The sequence below is a fragment of the Nematolebias whitei genome, chromosome 11 (genome assembly GCF_014905685.2).
Source record: "Nematolebias whitei isolate Nwh7 chromosome 11, NemWhi1, whole genome shotgun sequence".
Taxonomy (NCBI): Eukaryota; Metazoa; Chordata; class Actinopteri; order Cyprinodontiformes; family Rivulidae; genus Nematolebias; species Nematolebias whitei.
In genome coordinates this window covers 37,850,223-37,870,787 of record NC_056508.1, presented here as the reverse complement: position 1 = coordinate 37,870,787, position 20,565 = coordinate 37,850,223, and the positions used below count along the sequence as shown (strand labels likewise).

The 20,565-nt window shown below is 40.0% G+C and overlaps 1 protein-coding gene across 1 annotated transcript in view; it reads left to right on the top strand.

The window, feature by feature from the left end:
* LOC119417312 (cadherin EGF LAG seven-pass G-type receptor 3) overlaps window positions 1–20,565 on the top strand; it is an 84,574-nt gene that overhangs the window by 57,383 nt on the left and 6,626 nt on the right. The window contains exons 12-18 of the mRNA XM_037684519.1: window positions 3,535–3,676; window positions 4,495–4,615; window positions 5,576–5,759; window positions 7,019–7,120; window positions 7,204–7,298; window positions 7,791–8,000; window positions 13,847–14,045. Of these exons, the coding sequence (XP_037540447.1) occupies window positions 3,535–3,676; window positions 4,495–4,615; window positions 5,576–5,759; window positions 7,019–7,120; window positions 7,204–7,298; window positions 7,791–8,000; window positions 13,847–14,045 (1,053 nt within the window). The remainder of the gene's footprint in view (window positions 1–3,534; window positions 3,677–4,494; window positions 4,616–5,575; window positions 5,760–7,018; window positions 7,121–7,203; window positions 7,299–7,790; window positions 8,001–13,846; window positions 14,046–20,565) is intronic.

The window sequence follows — 20,565 nt, the reverse complement described above, 5'->3', positions numbered from 1 at the left end:
TGTTGTGACAAGGTCAGTGTCTTTGTAAGCATCTGAAAACAGCCAAGGATGCTGCTGCCTTATTCAGTCAGTTGCCATGGTGAAAGTGTAGAGACGTATAGGACCGATGGTGGATGACTGAGTGTGTGCCTGTGTGTGTGTGTGTGTGTGTTTGAAACGATACAACTGCTAGTCTAATGGTGAAGAAACAATAAGACTTTCATTTAAAAATACAAGTGTATTCCTGTGAGAAGAGTTTTGTTTGTGTGCCAGAAAATTTTGACGAAATCAAGAAGAATAATTGCTGCAATTACTCTACGTTGTTTGTACAAAAGTACAAAAATTGACATGAAATAAAAATCAAAAGCCAAGGCCAGTCCTCGTTTAATTTCTCTTTATGTGGTTTTATAATTTCATTTAAAAAACTAGTTAAATAAGTGATCGTTTTTATATTAGAGGCCATTGAAAATTTGTATTGATCTACAGCTACAGCCAAGGCTTGAGAGAGTGAGTCTACTCAGTTTCTTACAGAAACATGAACCTCACACACCTTTGTCAGCTCCAGAGGGAGGAGTACAGAGCTCCACAAGCTGCACACGCATCAGTCAGTCACTCTGCAATCCATAAAAATGTCTCCCCGTTCACTGCTGTTAAATTAAAAATGGAGCCTGAAAGCTGAACTTGTTTGCTCAAAGCCAGTGAAAGCAGATATGCTTATTGATTAGTTAGATGCTCTGGATAAAATTTAATGTCTTTTTGCAAATTTTGCTCTTTTCACCTGATTTTTATTGATGTGAATATGTATGCATTTTGTGTTTGAGGAGTTGTGTGCATTGACATATTTAATATATTTTACATTTACTTTTGGCTTAACGACAGTTGCACTCAGTTGTAATTTTTCCAAAGCTAATTACAATTCTGGAACAGTGAACATAGAATTTTTATGTCGTTTTTGTAAATTTTATTGCATGTTGAATTTGAATTCTGTCATTGGGTTGAGCCACAAAGTCAAGTTTATTTTTAACTGTACTCTTAGTGTCTGTCTCTTTTTGCCACGTCGGTTAGTTTCTATATACACTGCATAAAGCAACCTGTCAGCTTGTCTTTACTGGACATTAATCTGACAGCAATTGAATGTATCTGTCATGTTTGAATAATCACCCAGGTGCCTTTACGTACCTTTTTTTGTTGGTTAAACCTGATGACTTTAAAGAAACACATGCACAAATCTCTGTGGTCATATTAATAGAAAAGGCAGCAGTTAATCAGCTGTTCACTGTCAGGGTTTTCTCCCTCAGTCCAGAAATATGCACGTTAGGTTCACTAGCTCTTCTTAAGTGTCCATAGGAACATTTGCATGACTACAGTAGTTAGTCGTCTGTCTTGATTGTTTTTATGTGGCCCTGTGATGGACGGGCGACCTGTTCACCCTGCCTTTCCCCCAGTGACTGCTGGAGATATACTAACACAGAGTTCATGGCTGTTATTATTTGTGGACTTGACAGGTAAAAAATGTTCACAACAGTTTAAAGTGCAGTAAATATAAAACATGAACTAAGTACAGAGTGATACAGTTCCATAAACATCCTTGTTATTCTGCTATTTATACTGTTTATAGTACTGTATTGTTGTTGTGGTTCTTTCAGCTGTTCCTTTATGCAGGGGTCGCCTCAGCAAGGGAACTTGTATGAAATATACAATTGTTATATGCTGGATGCCCTTCCTGACACAACCTGGGCTCAAACCTGCAGCTTCTGGATTACAAGACCGCAGCGCTGACTACCAAGCGTTAGCCCTTTTTGTAGCATTATACCCTTCCTAATATTTAGCTGAATTAAAACTAAAAGCTTTAGACTGATGGCCTTCCTTTGAAAGTGTTGCTCCAAAAAAAAGCATATTTCACATAAACTATAATTTTATTTTTATACTTGATGAAGTGCAGCTAGAGCCAGTAGAATAATAAAAATGTTCTCATAAAAGATTCATTAGGATTAAAGCTCTGTATTTTTTTTTTACATAGATCAGTTAAGGTGGCCAGTTATTCCTTATGAGCTTCTGTGGCTATGATTTGGTTTTTGTGTTTCTTGAGGTCTTAAGGTGTGTCCCTGACACTGTAATATTGTATTCCTCCTATATATATAAAAGTACCTTTAAAGACTAAATAGCTCAATTATGTTATTTTCCCAATTAAAAGCAGGTCTTGGTGAGAGGTCTTTTGTATTTGTGCTAAATACACCCTGAAGTGTTCGTAACGCACTCAGCTTTAGTCATTAGATTAAAGAGGAGTTTTATGTGCTGTCCTCTATTAGCATATAAGAGGCTGGTGTGTTTGTGTGGAACGTCTGGGGGTTGCATTAAAGTGAATGACAGCTCTATTCATCATGGTGCTCAGGTGCACACTGAAGTGAATGCCGAGTGCGTAAAATCCACATCATTGTGTGGCAGAAGCTCATTTACCTTTGCTGAAGTGTTTAAAATTATAAATAAATAAAAAGATTTTTTCAGTTGTAGATTTAAGTGCTCTTAACAGAGTTAATTTTTTTCCCTCACATAACTAAATTTATCAAACCATATTTTATTTGTCTTCTTGATTTCTTCAACTTCTGTTATTAAAAATTTACAGTTTCTCTTTTCCAGTTTAAGATCTTTTATTTTTTATTTTTTTTTATTTTAATTTATTTATTCATTTCAAATTAAAAACACAATAACAATTTCAAAACAAGAGAGTAAAATACAAAACATAAAATGAAAGGCAGCAGAAGAAGAAAAAAAATTTTATGAAAATAAATGGTTTAAAAGATGCAAAAATGTTTAACATTGTTTATTATTTATTGTCATTCAAATTTTATTATACAATAAAATGTTATATGCTGCTCAAATACAGCTCAAAGCTCAAGGATATTTTGTCTTTAAGATTTTCTATGCTAATCTCAATATTTATTAACGATTTTTTGAGAAATTGCTTTACCTTTTAAGTCTTTTTTGCAAAGTAGCACTTTTTTTTAATTATAAGATATTTAAATTATAAAATATTTTTAAAAATTGTAATATATGGATTTGAATCGCTGCCACCCAAAAAAATTTTTTTTAAATAAAATAAAGATGTCAATTTGTTCTAACGTTATATACTCTCTTACTATATATTTTGCATGTTGTGACATGTGTTGAGGTTATTACAAATTACAATAGCAAATATTTTTGTTACCACAATTTTATTCTAGTCTTGTAATAACGTGATAACCTAAAGTTTGAATTTAAAAACAAACACTTTAAAATGGGATAATTGTGTACATACAATGTCAAGCCATTTGTTAAAATGAAACATTTAAATATATATGCATATATTGAGAACAGAAAATACAAATGTACAATAAATTGATAAGAAAAAAGTTATTTAAACAAACTTTTCACATTATAATGGGATGCAGTTCAGTTTATTTTTGCAAAGATGGCAGCAATCTGCTTGTACTTAAGACTGAATCTAAGCTACAACTTTATGAAAATTACTTATAATTTACTCTTGTTACTTTTCTTGTTTATTTCTGAATGTCACAGGTTACTATGGGAAAAGTTGCACTGATGCTTGTCACTTGAATCCTTGTGAAAACGAGGCCCGGTGCCACCGAAAACCAAGCTCGTCTCATGGCTACGTTTGTGACTGCGGAGACAATCATTATGGACAGTACTGCCAGCACAGGTAACACCCCCCCCCCCCCCACACACACACACACACACACTTTTAATTGGTTCAGCGTTGACTTATTCATTGATTTACCTGTGACCTGTCAACACGGTCCGAAGTTCTTTGAAGTTTGAAACCGTTTAATCTGAGTTCAGGCAGAGTGGGTCAAGATGGTCGCCTCAACGTGTTGCCCCACATGATCAGTGTTGTCTGTAATTCACTGTAGGATGGGTTTAGGTGCTAGTCAGAACACACACACACACACACACACTGTGTGTTATAAAGTGAGTTCTTCTGACTTGTGGCACCAAATTTCCTTCCTGCCTGCAAAATCCACTCAGCTGTTGATCTCATGATCTGCTCATCGTCTGAGTTTGTGTGTGTTCAAACGATGTATTTTTCTGATGTAACACAATGACAGCTGATGACAAAATAAAAGCATATTTCTTAATTTCTCCTCTTCCATCTGTGTTACTGAATATTTTATTATCCTTCTTGAGAGATTAAAAAGAAAGGATTGGCTCATTCTGTATACTATAATACTAAGTACCCCAAGTGATACCTACTCACATTAACTATATAGGGCACAAGTCATAAATTGAGAAATAAATCAAGAATCTTTATTAGATATTGTTTTTTATCTTTTAAAAAGTAATAATACTTAAGAGCATCAGTTTACTACAGATATTTCACTTGTTTTGACAGTCTGCTCTTCCTTGTTTGTGCTGTTTCTTCCTCGAGTTATGATCAGACAAGAAGGTTTTCCTTAACAAGACTAGTAGACACAATATCTATAACTGTGATCCTGATTGTGTGTGTTTTTGTGCTTGTAGGATTGATCACCAGTGTCCCAGGGGTTGGTGGGGTTCTCCAACCTGCGGACCTTGTCACTGTGACCCCAATAAAGGTTTTGACCCTGACTGTAACAAGACGAGTGGACACTGTCACTGCAAGGTAATCAAAGAATATACATGACGACTGTCCTTTCTTCTTATTGACGTCTGATTTTTGTGCTTTGTGCTGATACGTTCATGCAGCCAGTATGTTTAACCCAGATTTATCCCAGCTTTAATCTGATCCTTTGACGTAAGCTTTATACTCTTTAACAATAACCTTTTGATTTAAACCCTAACCCATTCATTGCACCCCCACACAAAAAATGCAGACAGATCCCTATCAGCGGCTACAGAGAGCATTTTATTGACTTACTTTGTTTCCTGAAGACTAAAAGCACTTACAGATGTGATATATTGAATCTGACTGAATAGTCTACATGTGGTTTTCCTCACACATCTCCAGTGTTGCCAGTGTTTTCTCTCAAGGTTATGCCCCTTTTTCCACAGCACTTACAAGTTCTTCCAAGTGGCACTTGTTTCTGCAACAAATCCAATTTCTACAGTTCTTACAGCTAATTTAACATTGAAGTCATAATTTGAATTATTTTCCCACATATTTGAGACCCACAGACAAGAAGTATAGCCCAAATACTGTACAACTAAAAATATTTTATAATATTATACTGTAGTTACAAGCTTAGACGGTGTTATTTTTTTCTAAACACAAAAGTTGCATACCCTTTACAATGTGTCAAATAATGCAACTTTCCATCATTTTAATTTTAACCATAACTTCCCAAACTTAAATGTACACATACCTCTTCTACAGTTTTATCAGACTTTTGGGTGAATTATCTGAAACTACATCAATACTGAAATGTCTCGTTTTTATTTCACCCTATTTGTGCCGCAGGTGTTGATATACCTACTTTTTTAGATTTTTCTACCTGGATTATTGAGCATGCATCAGGATATATTGATATACCTACGTACTACATCTGTTCTGAGCATTTGTTTTACAATAATCTGACATAGAATTGTGTGTCAGCCTGTAAATACTCTGTCTTTGTTCGTTCAGGAGTTTCATTACCATCCTCGAGGCTCTGACAACTGCCTGCCGTGCGACTGCTACCCAGTGGGCTCCTTTTCGCGGTCATGTGACCCCGAAACAGGCCAGTGTCAGTGCAGGCCTGGTGTGATTGGTCGCCAGTGCAACTCATGTGACAACCCCTTTGCTGAGGTGACAAATTCAGGCTGTGAAGGTGAGGAACAAAGCTATATAATTTATTTTCATTTGTTTCTTTAGCTCACCCACTTTGAATGTTATTAACCATGACCGTTGTTAATTGTTATCATCCCCACTGGTTGCATTTAGACTGTCCTTCCTGTACCTTTTTTTTTTTTTAAGAAAACTTTATTTATCCAAAACAAGTACAAACAAATATGGCGATTCACAATAGTGTAAATCTAAAAAGGAAATAGTGGAGGCATACTTAGATATGGGAACATCAAGGCAAAAACTGATTAAAGAATGATAAGGTAAAGTAAATAAAAAATAATTAAAGAATAAATAAAATAAACTACAACAAGGGGGGTATATATATTTTAGGATTAGGATTAGCATGTATTATTGGGCAATTCCATTAACATAATCTCCTGTACCTCCTAGTAGGCTTAAAGGTATGCATTCTTATCACTGATAATAGGGTCAGGGGGTTAGGTTAAGGGTCAGCGTTAGGTTAAGGCTCAAGGGACAGGGGGTTAAGTTTAGGATCAGTGCTCTGAGTCAGGTTAGGTTTAGGAAAAGGGTTATATGAAGCTAACCCCAAAAAAACAAAAAAACTTCTAGGTTTAGACACGGGCGAAGCTGAATATTATCAGCGATAAGAACATACCTTTAAACCTACTAGGAGGTAGGAAGGACAGTCTGAACACTACTTATGGGAATGATAACAACTAATAATGATCATTTAATGGGCTAACAATCAAAGCTGCCGTTTGGCTTCTTCCTTGTTTGTTTTTGAAACTGTGAAATTATCAGGGAAGTGTCTGAACTCAAACTTTGACTTTAACTCATTGATGCATTTTCAAACCTACTTGGGTTCACTGGCGGCACAGTGGTGCAGTGGTTAGAGCTGTCGCCTCTTAGTGAGAAGTATTCAGGATTGCCTCCTGGCCTTTCAGAGTGGCGTTTATGTTCTTTCCTTGCACTCGTGGGTTTCCACCAGGTACTCTGGCTGAATCCCACAAACCAAAAACATACATGTTAGGTTAACTGGTAACTAAATGATCCCTAGGTGTGAGTGAGAGTGTGATTATCCAAACTCTGGCTCCAATAGTCAAATTTATTTGTACAAAGTAAAATACAAGAACCAACTTTTACAGATAATGTTTAAAACAAGTTTAAAGCTCAAAATGAGCTCCAGATGCAAACAAAACAAAGAATGAATAAGTTTAAAACACACTCACTAAAATAGATTTATGTTGTTTTGTCTCATTTTAAATGCTGTTCTTTCTGCAGTTATTTATGATGGCTGTCCAAAGACCATCACTCAGGGGATCTGGTGGCCTCGGACCAAGTTTAACCTGCCTGCTGCTGTCCCCTGTCCCAAAGGCTCTGTTGGTGTGTACACACAGACAGTGCAGCCTCATGTCCTGTTCCTGTAGGAAGTCATTTGTAGAGCTTTGTGGTTCTGCTCCATTTAGGTGCAGCTGTCAGACACTGTGATGAGGAGAGAGGATGGCTGGAGCCGGATCTTTATAACTGCACCTCGCCTCCGTTTGTGGAGCTCGGCATTGCTGTATGTTCAGTACTGTTCACTTCTGACTCATATCACCACTGGTGTAGCCAAATTACACATTTCAAACATTTATTGCATGTTTCCATATACTAAAACAAATAGTATTAATTTGGAAAAAAAAAAAAAATTACAATTTGTCTGATAATTTCAACTGTAGGAACTTGTTTCTGTTTTTGCTGTAATGAAAGGTGCAGAACTTTCTTGATATTTTTAGATGTCATTTAAAAACTTTTAAAGTAGTGATTTGATGTCATAAAGAAAATATTTTATTCAGCAACCAAGATATCATTTTTAGGCATGCTCATTATACGTTCAGTTCTACCAAAAATATAAACAAACCATGTCAAAGAAGCATTGCATGAAAAAACGGTTTCTTTAACCACTCTTTGTTTTGTGAACTAGAAACATCTACTTTACTTTACTTGCTGTTGTTGTCGTATTACATTTCCATAAGAGATGCCTGATCCTGTATTTATTTATTTTAATGTGTAGCTTGATTCCCTCGAGCGTAACGAGACGGAACTGAACACCATCTTGGAGAAGAAGTTGGCTCACCAGCTCCGGGACGTTACTGAAGCCACCGCCCGGCTCTATGGGAACGACTTGCAGATCGCTGAACGACTGCTCTCCCGCCTCCTGACGTTTGAGACTCAACAGAGCGGTTTTGGACTCACTGCCACTCAGGACGCACACTTCAATGAGGTAAAGGCACACTCGGCAAAGTTACACGACTCTTTGATTTGTTACCAAAGAGGCTGTGTGTTTTACTTGAACTGATTTTAAAACTATTATAAGCAAGACAGGACAGAAAGGCTTAAGTTTATGCATTTACAGTATATGCCATTTTAAAAGTGATCTGTTGTTGCAGCAAAATGATCTTTTTGGTACTGAAACATTGAATGCATCAACATGGTAAATGAAATGTCCACTTGCTCCGTGGACATCCTCATAATTATTTAGCTCTGTTGGTTTTAATGAGTGAAAGATTGATGTTAGTGATAAATTTTTTTTGGCCAGTTTAAATGATAACAACGGAACAAGTTATTCAACCTAAAATGGCTTTCCCAACCATACTAAATCAGTTTTTGACTTTATGTTCTCGAATATGATATGGAAAAAGTTATATATTAAATACAAAATAAACCTTCACGATATATTACTGATGCAAACTTTACTTGTAGATATAAAAAGCCGCTGTTCCTGAACACCACATATGATTTGGGCTGTTCAACTAAATTGCTCACGGGGTCACAGTTACAGAAAGCCAAGAGTTCAGGGGCCGGACATCCATCAATTATTGTCATTAAATAAGTTTGTTTTATGGCTTAAAATCTAGTTTTATTTCAAAAGGAGCCCAGTGGTGAGCCAAACTGAGTTCGACCGTGGGCCTGATTTGGCCCCCGGGCCACCAGTTGAGTAACCCTGATTTAGAGACTGTAATGTTTAAAAGTACAGAATTGTATGAGGAGATATTAAACTGGGATGTCTGCTCTCTGACATGGAAAGCTCAGTTGCTATGGGACTGTGACGACGACTCCTGAGATGTTGCAACATGTCAACTCAACACTTTAAAAGACACAAGCTCATATCACCTGGCGCCGCGCCGTCAGATGATAGCATACAAGCTGACACAAATCACTTTAGAGAGTTGATGTTTTCACATCACAGTTATTCCACTTTTCCATAAATTTGATAATCTATATGAAATTTATGTAACAGAAAACGAGACGATCATAAATCAAATAGCTGAAGAAGAATATAATACCTTTCTTTCCATTTAAATTTATTGTCAGACATGCATAATTTACTCATTGTTTGCTATGATGCGAAACTGAGTCTCTTTTTTTATTTGGTTACATCATTTTTGATCTGTTTTGTCATTCATATTATGTCACACAGCAGTTTAAAGCATTGTTAAAAGCAGAGCCAGTGGTAGTGACGATGGTATTTTGTGGCATTTTTGTTTGCAGCAGGGGGAGGTTTATGCTGATAAATGGTGATTTGACACCACCTGTTTTTTCTGTCATATCTTAGGCTGATCATTATCTAGGCAGTAATTTATTCATATTAACAAGGGGTGCAGCGAGAGATAAAAAGGATGCATTTCTTTCAGTTGACACGCAAAGAGGAAATAATTAGTTTCTACTAAAAGGCAGAATTTTATCCAGCTGACAGCTGAAGCAGCAGTGGCCACTCCCTGCAGAGTCGAAACCAACCAAGAAGATAAAAAACAAGAAGAAAACTGAGGATTTTAATCGTATAGACTGAGCAATTAAGTCTTGTATGAGTCTGTTTGGGTGCTTGATTTTCTTAATCCGTGAATTTATTGAGGTGAGTTATTTGCGAAGCAGTTCAACATTAGAAATTAAAATCCATCCAAGTTTTTTGAGGTGTTATAAGATTTTCCCACGATCGTGTTTGCGCTGTAAATTTTGGCTTTACAGTCTTTTTTTTTAAATTTACCCTTTGATTTGAACAATTCAAACCACATTTGTCTGATCAAATACACACTTCTTTCATTTATATTTGCACACCTATAAGGATCTTTATCACATTTACTATATTATGGCTTCATTTTAAATAGTGGTAGAAAAAGATTTTTAAATTATTTGGGTCCCCCAGACTAATGCCAAATACAGTGTATTGCTTCATGAGACCAACAAAATGATTATAACCTGGCAAAGACGGTTGTTATGACAACCAAGCTTCAGCATAAATTATGTCTCGCATCGAGGGTCTCATACTGCCTGACATTGAATTTAAGCTGCCAGTGAATTAGAATTATACCTATTAGGGTTTGACAATTGGCCAGCTGGTTTAACAAAGTCAAATAGCTGCCGTAGTAAAATAATATATTTTTATTGTCATTTTGATAATTTTGGAAGTGATTTGTCATTTAATCTCTGCTTCTAGTTATAAAATAGTTGTGCTATTGTCATCTCATCTCAAGAAGTTAATGAGGTGGCATCTCTGCAGCAGAGTCCACTTCTTATTTCTCAACAACACAAAAGAATATACATCTGATAATGGCCAACACCTCAGTTTAAACAGCATCCATATAACTGGATGAACAGGTATTGCAGGACACAGTTACTATAGTAACCCCGTGGCGATACCAGATTCTTTGAGCTGCAGGAAAGAAGGATGAAGGCAAGGAGGAAAGTAGTTCTCTGATCAGGAATGTTGTGCTGAATGAAGGAAGGTGAAAACGTTTCATGTTGAAACTGAACTAAAACATTTATTCGCTGACAGGTGATGGTGTCTTAGGACAGATTTAGTTTGTTATAAAAAATGTGTCAGATGTTGTAATTTAGCACAAAAAAAAAAAAATTTCTCCAGATATTATAAAAGGCATCCACTAGTACAATGTGTTGTGCAGGTTGGTTTTGAAATATTTTTTTTTTCTCTTATAAAATAAAAGGTGATCTCAGAAATAGTTTGAAACTCACATGTGATTAAAAAAATGATTTGTTCCAAATAGTTTGTATAAGACATTTAAAAATAAACACCTTCTAGACATGGTGCCAGAATTTCAGCCTGTCATCTGTTAAAAACATTCACTTTTACTACACTAAAATCAAATTGTTTATTTTAAATGTAATTTTAATATAATTAAGTTAAAGTAAAAAAAAATAATAATAATGCATTCCACTGAAGCCTCAACTAAAACTGGAAGAAAAATAATTTAAACTAATGTTTAAGCTGACAGACTGGTAGATTGTGAGAAATCCTTACTTAAATAAAACCCCAACAAAAACGTTTCTTTTTATTAAAATATATATATATTTACTACAAATAAATCAAATAGGTGCAAAATGTCTGCCACTTCATGCACAGAGTTTATACTGTAAATATTTAAACTTTAAAATTCTCATTTGACAGATTTTCAGGCAAATTAAGAAAAACAATCTTAAGTTTTGTCTGCTGCCTGGTTTAAACTAAGAACACTTTCAGGTCACGCTGACTTTGTGTCAACTTGTACTGATCTAATAAAGAACCCATTTTTTCTGCTTATAAGAAAAACTGAGTCTTTTCACCTTTACAATGACCTGATAATGATTATTAAGTTGGGCATTTGCTGATCAAACAAGAAAATCTTATAGAAGCATGAATATGCTGTTTGTTGCAGAAACCAGGTCACTGGGCCATTCTGTAATAAAATAATGAATTTTGTTGAAGCTATAACATAAATTTAAATTGTTATTTGAACAAGAACATGAAAAGCCCCATTTATAATGTTCTGATTAAACACTAAAATCAGTATGCTAAAAATAAAAAAAATAAAAAAACTGGACAAGAATTGATAAAAAATTTATAAGAAAACTAAATAAATACAAACACTACTGTGCATGTGAGCTGACTCATTGTCACAGTAGTATGTTGCCGTGTACACCTAACTTCTGAAAATATGTTACAAAACTTTTCTCAACTTCTAATCACAATAAAAAGTACAAGTCCTTCAACAGCAGAAAATCAGGTACATACAGCGTTTCTTTGTTTCTGAGCTGCTGATTTGACATTTGTCTTATTACACTTTTCTTCCTGCCTATATGTGTTTTGTCTTACTTCTCCTTCATTCTGTCATTTTTATTTGTACGTAATTCCCTGAGCAGTTTACAACCTTCTTCTTATAGTGCACTGTATGTAATTTCCCTTGTTTGTCTGAAGGTTGCTTTATGTATTTTGTCTCCCCTGATCCCTGCACACTGCAGTGTTTTATTAGCTTTAGTTCAGATTGACTGCGAGGAATCATAAAGTTCTTATATTGCTCTTGTTCAGAGCATTTTTTCATTGTTCACGCCATTCTGTCTCTAACGAGATTTTTCCAGGGTCACAAATTTTCCTTGAAAAGAAATTACAGGCGACGGTGGTAAAACTTGCTCTAATTGGGATCTAGACTTATCTGGTTTGACATTTAGCTTACTTTTTTCTTTTTTTTTTTACTGTACTTTTGGTTAAAATAGCTGAACAAAATGTTTTACATCAATGTTAGCTTCTCCTGTCTTCAAACTGGACCCGTTTCCAGCTCTAATTTATCAGTTTCACTCAGTATTGGTCTTCTGTCTCTGAAATCTGGTTTTAGTTTTAGGTTTTCTGTAAACTGATGTGTTAAAAAGTACAAAAAATAACTTCCTTCATCACCAGAAGTCACATTTTCATGTAGGACGTCCAAGTTTTTCCACTTTCAAACAATATAAAGCAAACATGTTATTAATGCCATATCTCAGGTGGAATATTTAATTATTTTGTGTTAAGGTTTATACTGAATGCATGCAGGGACTAGTTTTTGCAGACGAAGAGTTAAAAATTATAATTAAAGAAAATGTTTCATACACTAAATTTATGGAACAAGAGTACCACACAGTAATCTGTTAAAATAATGAAATGTTGCATAAATAAATAATGAGTGAATAATATCAGTAAAAAGCACAGTTTTTGATTTAAGTTGATACAAAACTGATTTGGATTTTGAAAATGTGTTTGAACCTTTGTCCCGTTTTATTTTAGCTAACTACACCATCAGTATTGCGATTCTCATTTTTCTTTTGGTTTCTTTTTTGCTTTTCATGTCTTCTGTGAGAACACTTCTGATTTTCATTATGTTTTTTATTGTCCTATTTATTCTCATAACAATTTAAGTTGGTATTTAGTCATTTTTTTTGCAGAATGTAATGATGAAAAAAGTCTTGCATACCTCTCAGCATGGCTTTTCTGGTTTCTAGTCATTCATCAACAATAATTAGTTATCAGATACACAAATAAGCATATTGTGTTTCTCAGTGGGCTCTTTTAAAACCACATCTGGAAAAACAAGTGTTTTGGTTAAAGACTTTAGATCTGAACAAATATGTAAAAATAAATGTGGATCGCTTTTTGTGAGAGTAGTAAGCCTAAATGTTATTATTATTATTTTTTTTTAATAAACTTTTAAAAGGTGTTTTCAAATCTCCAAACCATATTTGATATTCTGGTTTCTTTTTGTTATCTCTGAAAGATTTTATTTTTTTAAAATATACATTTTTATTTTTATTTCTACAAAAATAAACAAATATCACTTTTTTGGAGATAATAAAACTTGTAACCCTTTAAACCTCATGACAGTCAATATTTCTTTACTCCATTTGCTTTTGGAATTGTTAAGGAATTTTTGGTCAAAGGTTGTGAATTTTTTTTATTTATTACTATGGCTGAAAATCTTAACTCTGCCCATGAATCATGTGTTTGGGGTAGCAGAGAGAGCTGGATGAGGAGCTGGATGAGGAGCTGAGTGAGGCCGCAGCTGTCAGCCAATGACACCAAGTTCTGTGAACTCGGCTGAACTGATAAGGGTATAAAAACAAGCTGAGAAGGCAGCTCGGGGCAGATTCTCATGACTGGTCTATATGTGTGTACTTTATGTATATTTGTATAACCTGTCCTGAAAATCTGACTTTTCAAGTAAATACCGCTTAAAAATCTTCTTCAATCGAGTGTGGTTCTTTTAGCGCAAGTAAGTTAAGAGAGAACATTCTTCTCCAAGAGTAACTCTTCAACTTTTCTGTTTCCAGAACATCCTGCGAGGTTGCAGCGTACTGTTGGGTCCCGGCACCTCTGGGCTTTGGCGAGCTCTCGCTCAGAGCCAGAACCACATCCTGGGTGGTGGTCCGGCTGAACTGACGGAGCTGCTGGAACAGTACACAAAGAACCTGGCCCAGAATATGAAACTTACCTACCTCAACCCTGTGGCCTTGGTCTCACCCAACATCGGTGAGTTTAGAATGATGCCACACGTGCAGACGCTCTTCATATCCAATAAGCATGACTAAGACAGAAACAAACCTCTAATCTTTAAAGCTATTTGGCTTCAGTTTTCTTATAACAGTATAAATCTTTGCTGTGAAATCCACTAGAATGACTCATTATGAAACAGGAGATGAACGACGTTAATGCAAAGAACGACGGCAGAACCAGAGTGTTGGCGGGAACACAAAACCATGAATTTCACACTCCCACACAGGCGTCGCAGCTAATGCTTTGTGCGCACGCATAAAAACCTTGAGGCTTCGCAGCACTAGCCAAATTACACCATTTGAATTAACAGATGCCAGACATACAGAACACACACACAGATACACACAAAGAAACACGTGAAACCCTGTAATACTGACATTTACTAATAGTGGTAGTAAAAATGCTGATCTGGACCACACACTGTGAGAAAAGGTGTTTAAACCTTAACAACGGTAGTTTTATCTAATATAAAATGAGTGTCAGTCTACATTTCTGGCAAAGGAGGCGGGCAATATAAAATCCTTCAAACGAAGGTTAAAATAAGTTCAACTTGTGTGTGCAGCTAAAAATATTAATGATCATTTAATGTGGAGACATGACAGAGTTGTAGCCATTTTGTCAGATCTTGAACATATAATTATGCACAATTTCACGTGTGATATCTCACAGGATCTTGTGTGATCTGTTAGAGCTTGAAAAATGTGTTGTGATAGCCATTGTTGTGTAGACTGAGTGTGGTTATCTGTGGTGACCATGCTGGGTCAACCTAGAGACTATACCTCTGAAGTTTTATTTGGTTCTGTTCTAGGGCTGGACAATAATTTGATATCGATAGATGTCGTGATATACTTTTATTCAGTAACGGTGATATGAGTTTTTAGCACATTTTCGATATTTCGATATGATTACAGCATTTCTTTTTCTGTTCGGGTTGAAGTGGCCGCTTCATTTTCAACCTGAACAGAAAAAGCTGCGACACAACTACTTTGTACGTCAGTGCGTGATGGCGTAGATGTTACGCAGAGCTCCAGTCCAGAAGGCGTTAGCGGTAGCAGGCTAGGCTAGGCTAAACTCCGACACGCGTTAAGTTTTTGCTTCAAAATGAGTGCCCATGACCGTCAGAATGTGGCTGAACAAGCTTTCGCAAGTGAAGAGAAAGGAAATGACATAATTGACAAGAAAGAAAAGACTACATTGGCAGTGTGGAAGTGGTTCGGCTATGTAAGATCCGATAAACTGCAGGTTTCAGTGTGCTGCAAAATGTGATGGAGAGTCGTTCCAGCTCGTGGTGGGAACCCATTTAACTTGTTCCACTCGATAGAATATGCTGAGTCAGACGATGGAGCACAATAAAAGTTTGAGCCAACGTGTCCCTGAAACAACACGCCCAGCTGTATCAAAAGAGAAACCCATGCAGCAAACGCAGACATTCTATTTCATATAGGCTTCGCCCTTTAAGGCTGTCGCTGATGGGTTTATCCCGTTATGCAGAGCATAAGCACTGAAAAAATTAGTCCACGCCCACCTGCTGTGTGGGCCCCACCCGGTCCGTATAAATTACGTTAAGAGCGGGAAATCGGCTCCCATTTTTTCTTCAGCGAGCTAATATAGCACTGTCAGAAGAACAAAGAGGATAAATTGTGTAAATGACCAACCTTTGTGAAGGATGCTTGGCCCGGCAGTCGACCTCCGGTCGTCCGGTGAGTTCTCCTCCCCGAGGAGAAGATGACGAGCAGTCTTATTCCAAGGTAAGCGTCGGGGAACATTTCCCAGTGACAGGTCACTACACGCTGGACAACGCCATCTTGTATTTTTTCCTCTTATCGCCGACCCTCGGGGCGAACCGGATGGTTCCTCCGGGGCAAGGCGTGCTCAGCTGCAGCCCCCGCTGCTCATTCCCTCCTGGGGAGCGTAGTGTAGGTGGAGGGGGGGCTGAGTGAATGCTCACCCCATCCCACCTCGTTTCGCATCAGCGATCACACCGCTCCCGGCCGACAGCGCCCTCACGGTTGCCCGGCGGAACCCAGGAGGAGGCTGACATGAAGGGACCCCTTTTTTCTACGTCCCTTGCCTTTTCCCGCCAGTTCGGATGATCGGCGGGAAGGTTGTTTTTCACTGGGCTCCACTGTGGCTCACCGTCTTGATCCATACGGCCTCGCGTTCCAACAGGACGTCCGACGGGCGAGGCCACAGACGGTTCTTTCCTGGTAGATTGGAGGAGTCGGTCCCCAGTCCGCTCCTATCACCAGAGTTGAGGGATTCACCGAGCGGGGCTATTCCTCGGTAACCCCCCTGGAGCCAAGCCTCGCGGAAGCTTCCGGAGCGAAGCTGCCCAGGTCGGAGCAGCGTCCCGTCCCTCCGGAGGAACACGAACCAGACGGCGACCACGCTCTCCAATCGAGCCCACCGATGTGTTTTCAGGCAGCCGCAGTTAGCAACAATGTGCGCTGCTAGCATATAGCATGTCCAAGGGACTGAAGGCCGCAGACCTGCCTTGGAGACAAAGAACTCCCTCTGTAAGGCAGCTGACGCCAGCTCAACATATGTGCCTCTCCTACGGTTTGCCTGTCGAGGACTGCAGCGCGGATGACGATGATCCAACGATCCACCTGGCTTCGTTACTCCCCTCGCTGCCGGAGAAACTGCACAAGACCTGATGAAGCCCATCGCGGACACGCTGCTCAGAGCAGCTTCAAACCATGCTGGCGAATTGAAACAGTCGGAGGAGGTGCCAGAGGCTGTGCGCCACCTCATCAAGCTGGGCGGCTCATCCCGGCCCGCTGGAGGGACCGTCGCGAGCAAGCTTCGACTTTTCCACGGCCGTGGCTCTCGCTGAGTTCCACCACCAGCCCCGCCCGTCAGAATCCAGCCCTCTTCACTCCGGCAACCTGCAGCTCAGCGTTTCCCCAGAGTTCGCCTGCAAGACAGCGCTCTGGGCAAACAATCGCAGAGCTCATGAGAGAGAAGTTTCTCAAAATGACGGTCTCCGGAGGGTGTGTGTAAAAGTGACACGAAAGTTGAAATAAATCATCATTAATGATCAAAGTGTCTGTTTTTTAGCCAGTCTGTAAGCTCGGATGAGCTCACAGCGGCCGCACACATTAAGAGCCGGTGTCCTTAATAAGGCTTTTTAAACTCACCGCCGCTCCAAGACATTACTAGTCGCTTACAGGGCACGATGGTAAGTGATAATAACTCGTTATAATCCCGAGCTGCACGATTTTCACTCAAGCGATGTCAACTCGCACTCGTGGGATGAAACAGCCCCACACACGAGCCGGTGTCCTTAAATAAGGTTTTTAAACTCACCGTCGCTCTAAGACATGACGAGTCGATCACAGAACAACTTCCACACATGAGCCGGTGTCCTTAATTAAAGGTTTTTAAACTCACCGCCGCTCTAGACATGACGAGTCGATCACAAGGATGAAACAGCCTCCATCCAACGGCGCTGCGTTGATGCTGGCGCACACACACAGCTGCCGGCGCTAACCAGCTCACATCGGTATAAATGTGGTCCGCAGGCTGGTTCGGGTGGAGGTCCTTCTCTTAAACGTGAAGCAGCTAAGAACCCGGTAATGAGTCCCGCCTCCCTCCAGCGCGCGCCCCTCCAGCGAGAGCGGCGCGCGTCCCTCCAGAGAAAAACGTGTGCTCCCGCGGGGCTAGCAGCCTTCACGCCAACAGCGCGGCGTAAATGAAGTCACGCCTTTCAACGTTCGCACAGCGACGTCAAACGCGCAGCCCCACCGCGTCATCAGCTGTCACACGCTTCGCCTCAGCACAAGCCTCGCCTTGGACCACACAGAAAACATTCCCGCGACGCATGACGGCGGTTGAGGGGCGGACTGCTGACAGCCGTACAAAACGTGACACATCACTTAACGCACGTTCACCCTACGAACGTTACGTAGAGTGGCTAAAACATGCTCGCCGTTTTTCAGATGGATGGACAAGGTTTTATGCAAATGGTACAAGTTACAGTTTGCAACCCGAACCCCTCCATTCAGAGGAGTTATAAAAACGGTCCCGTCATCATCAGACTAAATCTCATCCCTAATGCAGAAATCCTAGTGTTTCTGATAAAAGTAATCTACAGAGTCCCCCAACGGAGAGAAAACACAGGGTTTTTTACTCACGGATCGGAGGGGTGAGACCGTTTTTTGGATCTGTTGTATAACATCCAGAGAACGCATACGATCATCCTAACACAGAGACGAGAGTTTTTGTTTTACCTGGATGATCTGCTGCTCCTGTCACTCCAGACAGGAGGCGCTGATGCAGGATCAGGTGTTGACATCACACCTGTTAAATCTGGGCTTCGCCATAAATTGGAAGGAAGCTCGATTTTCCCGGCCCAGACATTTCTTTTTCTGGGAGTGGAATTAAATTCAACCACCATGAAAGCTCGTTTATCACAAACTAGATTCAACACTTTTTTAAAGTCAACTCAGCCACGTAAGACCTGGCAAGTGATAACAGCTGTCTCCGTCATGAAGCTGTTGGGAATGATGTCACCCACACAGTGGTTCCGCTGGTTTGTTACACATGAGACGCCTCCAGAGGTGGTTTTGCACGTCTGCATGTGGATCCAGTAAAACAAAACGACGGATGATCATTGTCCCTTCCTCTGTGAGAGCAGACCTCCGACTCTGGGGAAACACCTTGTTTTCTGTCAGAGGGAGTCCCCCTCAGCAGACCACGTCACACGGGTCAGTCTTCACGGACGCGTCGCTGTCAGGCTGGGGGGGCGGGGGGACATGCCTATCTCAAGCAGTAGGGGCGCTGTGGCCCCACTACACATCAGCCCACATCATTGTTTTGGAGTGTCGCACAGCACTGAATATGATTCAACACTTTGCTCCCGTGCTACAGAATCAACACGTGTTGATTCACACAGACAACATGATGACTGCTGCGTACATAACCATCAAGGGTGTGCGTTCAGCCCAGATGTTACACATTGCGCGAAAGCTACTGTGTTGGGCTCATCAAAACCTGCTCTCCATTAGAGCGGTTTACATATCCGGTGTTCTGAATAGAGGGGCAGACGTGATGTCCAGGGGCGGCCCACGTCACGTGGACCAGACCCTCCATCCAGATCTGATGTTTTTCAGACGTAGCAGAAGTTGGCAAAACAGCTGTGGACCTGTTTGCGACGCGAGAGAACGCTCAGTATCAACTATGGTTTTCCCTGAGCCCGCGAGACGATCCATCGCTGGGGGGGGACGCATTTGCTCACAGCCCGTGGCCCAAAACGCTTTTGTACGCGTTTTTTCCCCCACCTCCTCTGTTTTTACGGTTCCTGAACCGAGTTCAGGAGGAGGGATTGACAGCTCTCCTGGTGGCTTCCGGCGTGTGAACGCACCATGGTTCCCAGGCCTGCAACGTCTGTTGTCGGGTCGCCGTGGAACTGCCGTGGAGGGAGGATGCTCTCCTTCAGGCAGGAGGAGCGATCAAGAGTTACCCAGAAATAGGTCAGCACCTATGGGTCTGACCGCTGAGCGGTCCCACTTAGAGGATGGGTCTCCCTCAGGAGATAGTGTGCACAATTCAAGATTCACGTGTTGCATCTACCACAGTTCTGTACACATCAAAGGGGACGGCTTTTCAGCGCTGGTGTACAGAGAAGGTTTAGAGGCCACCTCATGCCTTTTAGGCGGCGTGTTGTTTTTCTACAACAGCTGATGGTTAGGAAGTTGGCATTCAGTACGCTTTAACGTACGTTACAGTCACCTCTTCCTGCCACGAAGGTTTCGGAGACAGAACAGCTTTTAATCACCCGCTATGAAACGTTTTTCTAAAAGATGTTCAGAGACGCAGGCCTGCTTCATGCCCACTTGCTCCACAGTGGGTTTTAACGCTGGTCCTGCGAGCCCTGATCAAAGCTCCAATTGAGCCTCTGGATCAGGTTTTCACTTAAATTCTTGTCTCTTTAAACAGCCCTGCTGCTGGCTTTAACACCCGCTAAGAGGATAAGTAATTATCTGCCCTCTCTGTTGCTTCGTCATGCCTTAGAATTTAGGCTGACGGGCAGCTCAGCTGATTTAAGACCAACCCAGCTTTTATGCCTAAAACATCACGAGCTCTTTTAAATCAAGAGTGATATCGTTGGAGGGGTTTCTTCCCCCCCCCCCACAGATCAGAAGAGGAAGCATCTTTTCATCTTCTCTGTCCGGTGCGGGCGTTGACGTGTTACATAGCGCGCACAGCTGCAATACATTTCAAACTCAACAATTGTTTGTGCATTATAGAGATGCTTCTGCAGGTCGCCCGTTATCCATCCAGCGCTTGTCACACTGGCTGTGTGAGGTTTTTTTTTCTGAAGCCTACAGAGCATCAGATTTAGAGCCTCATGTCAACCTCTAAGCACACTCGACCAGGGGTATCGCATCTTGGACTGCTCTGCATAATGGTATGTCAATGCAGGACATTTGCACTGCGGCTGCATGGTCAACACCCTGCTCATTTATTCGCTTTTACCTACGTGATGTAACGG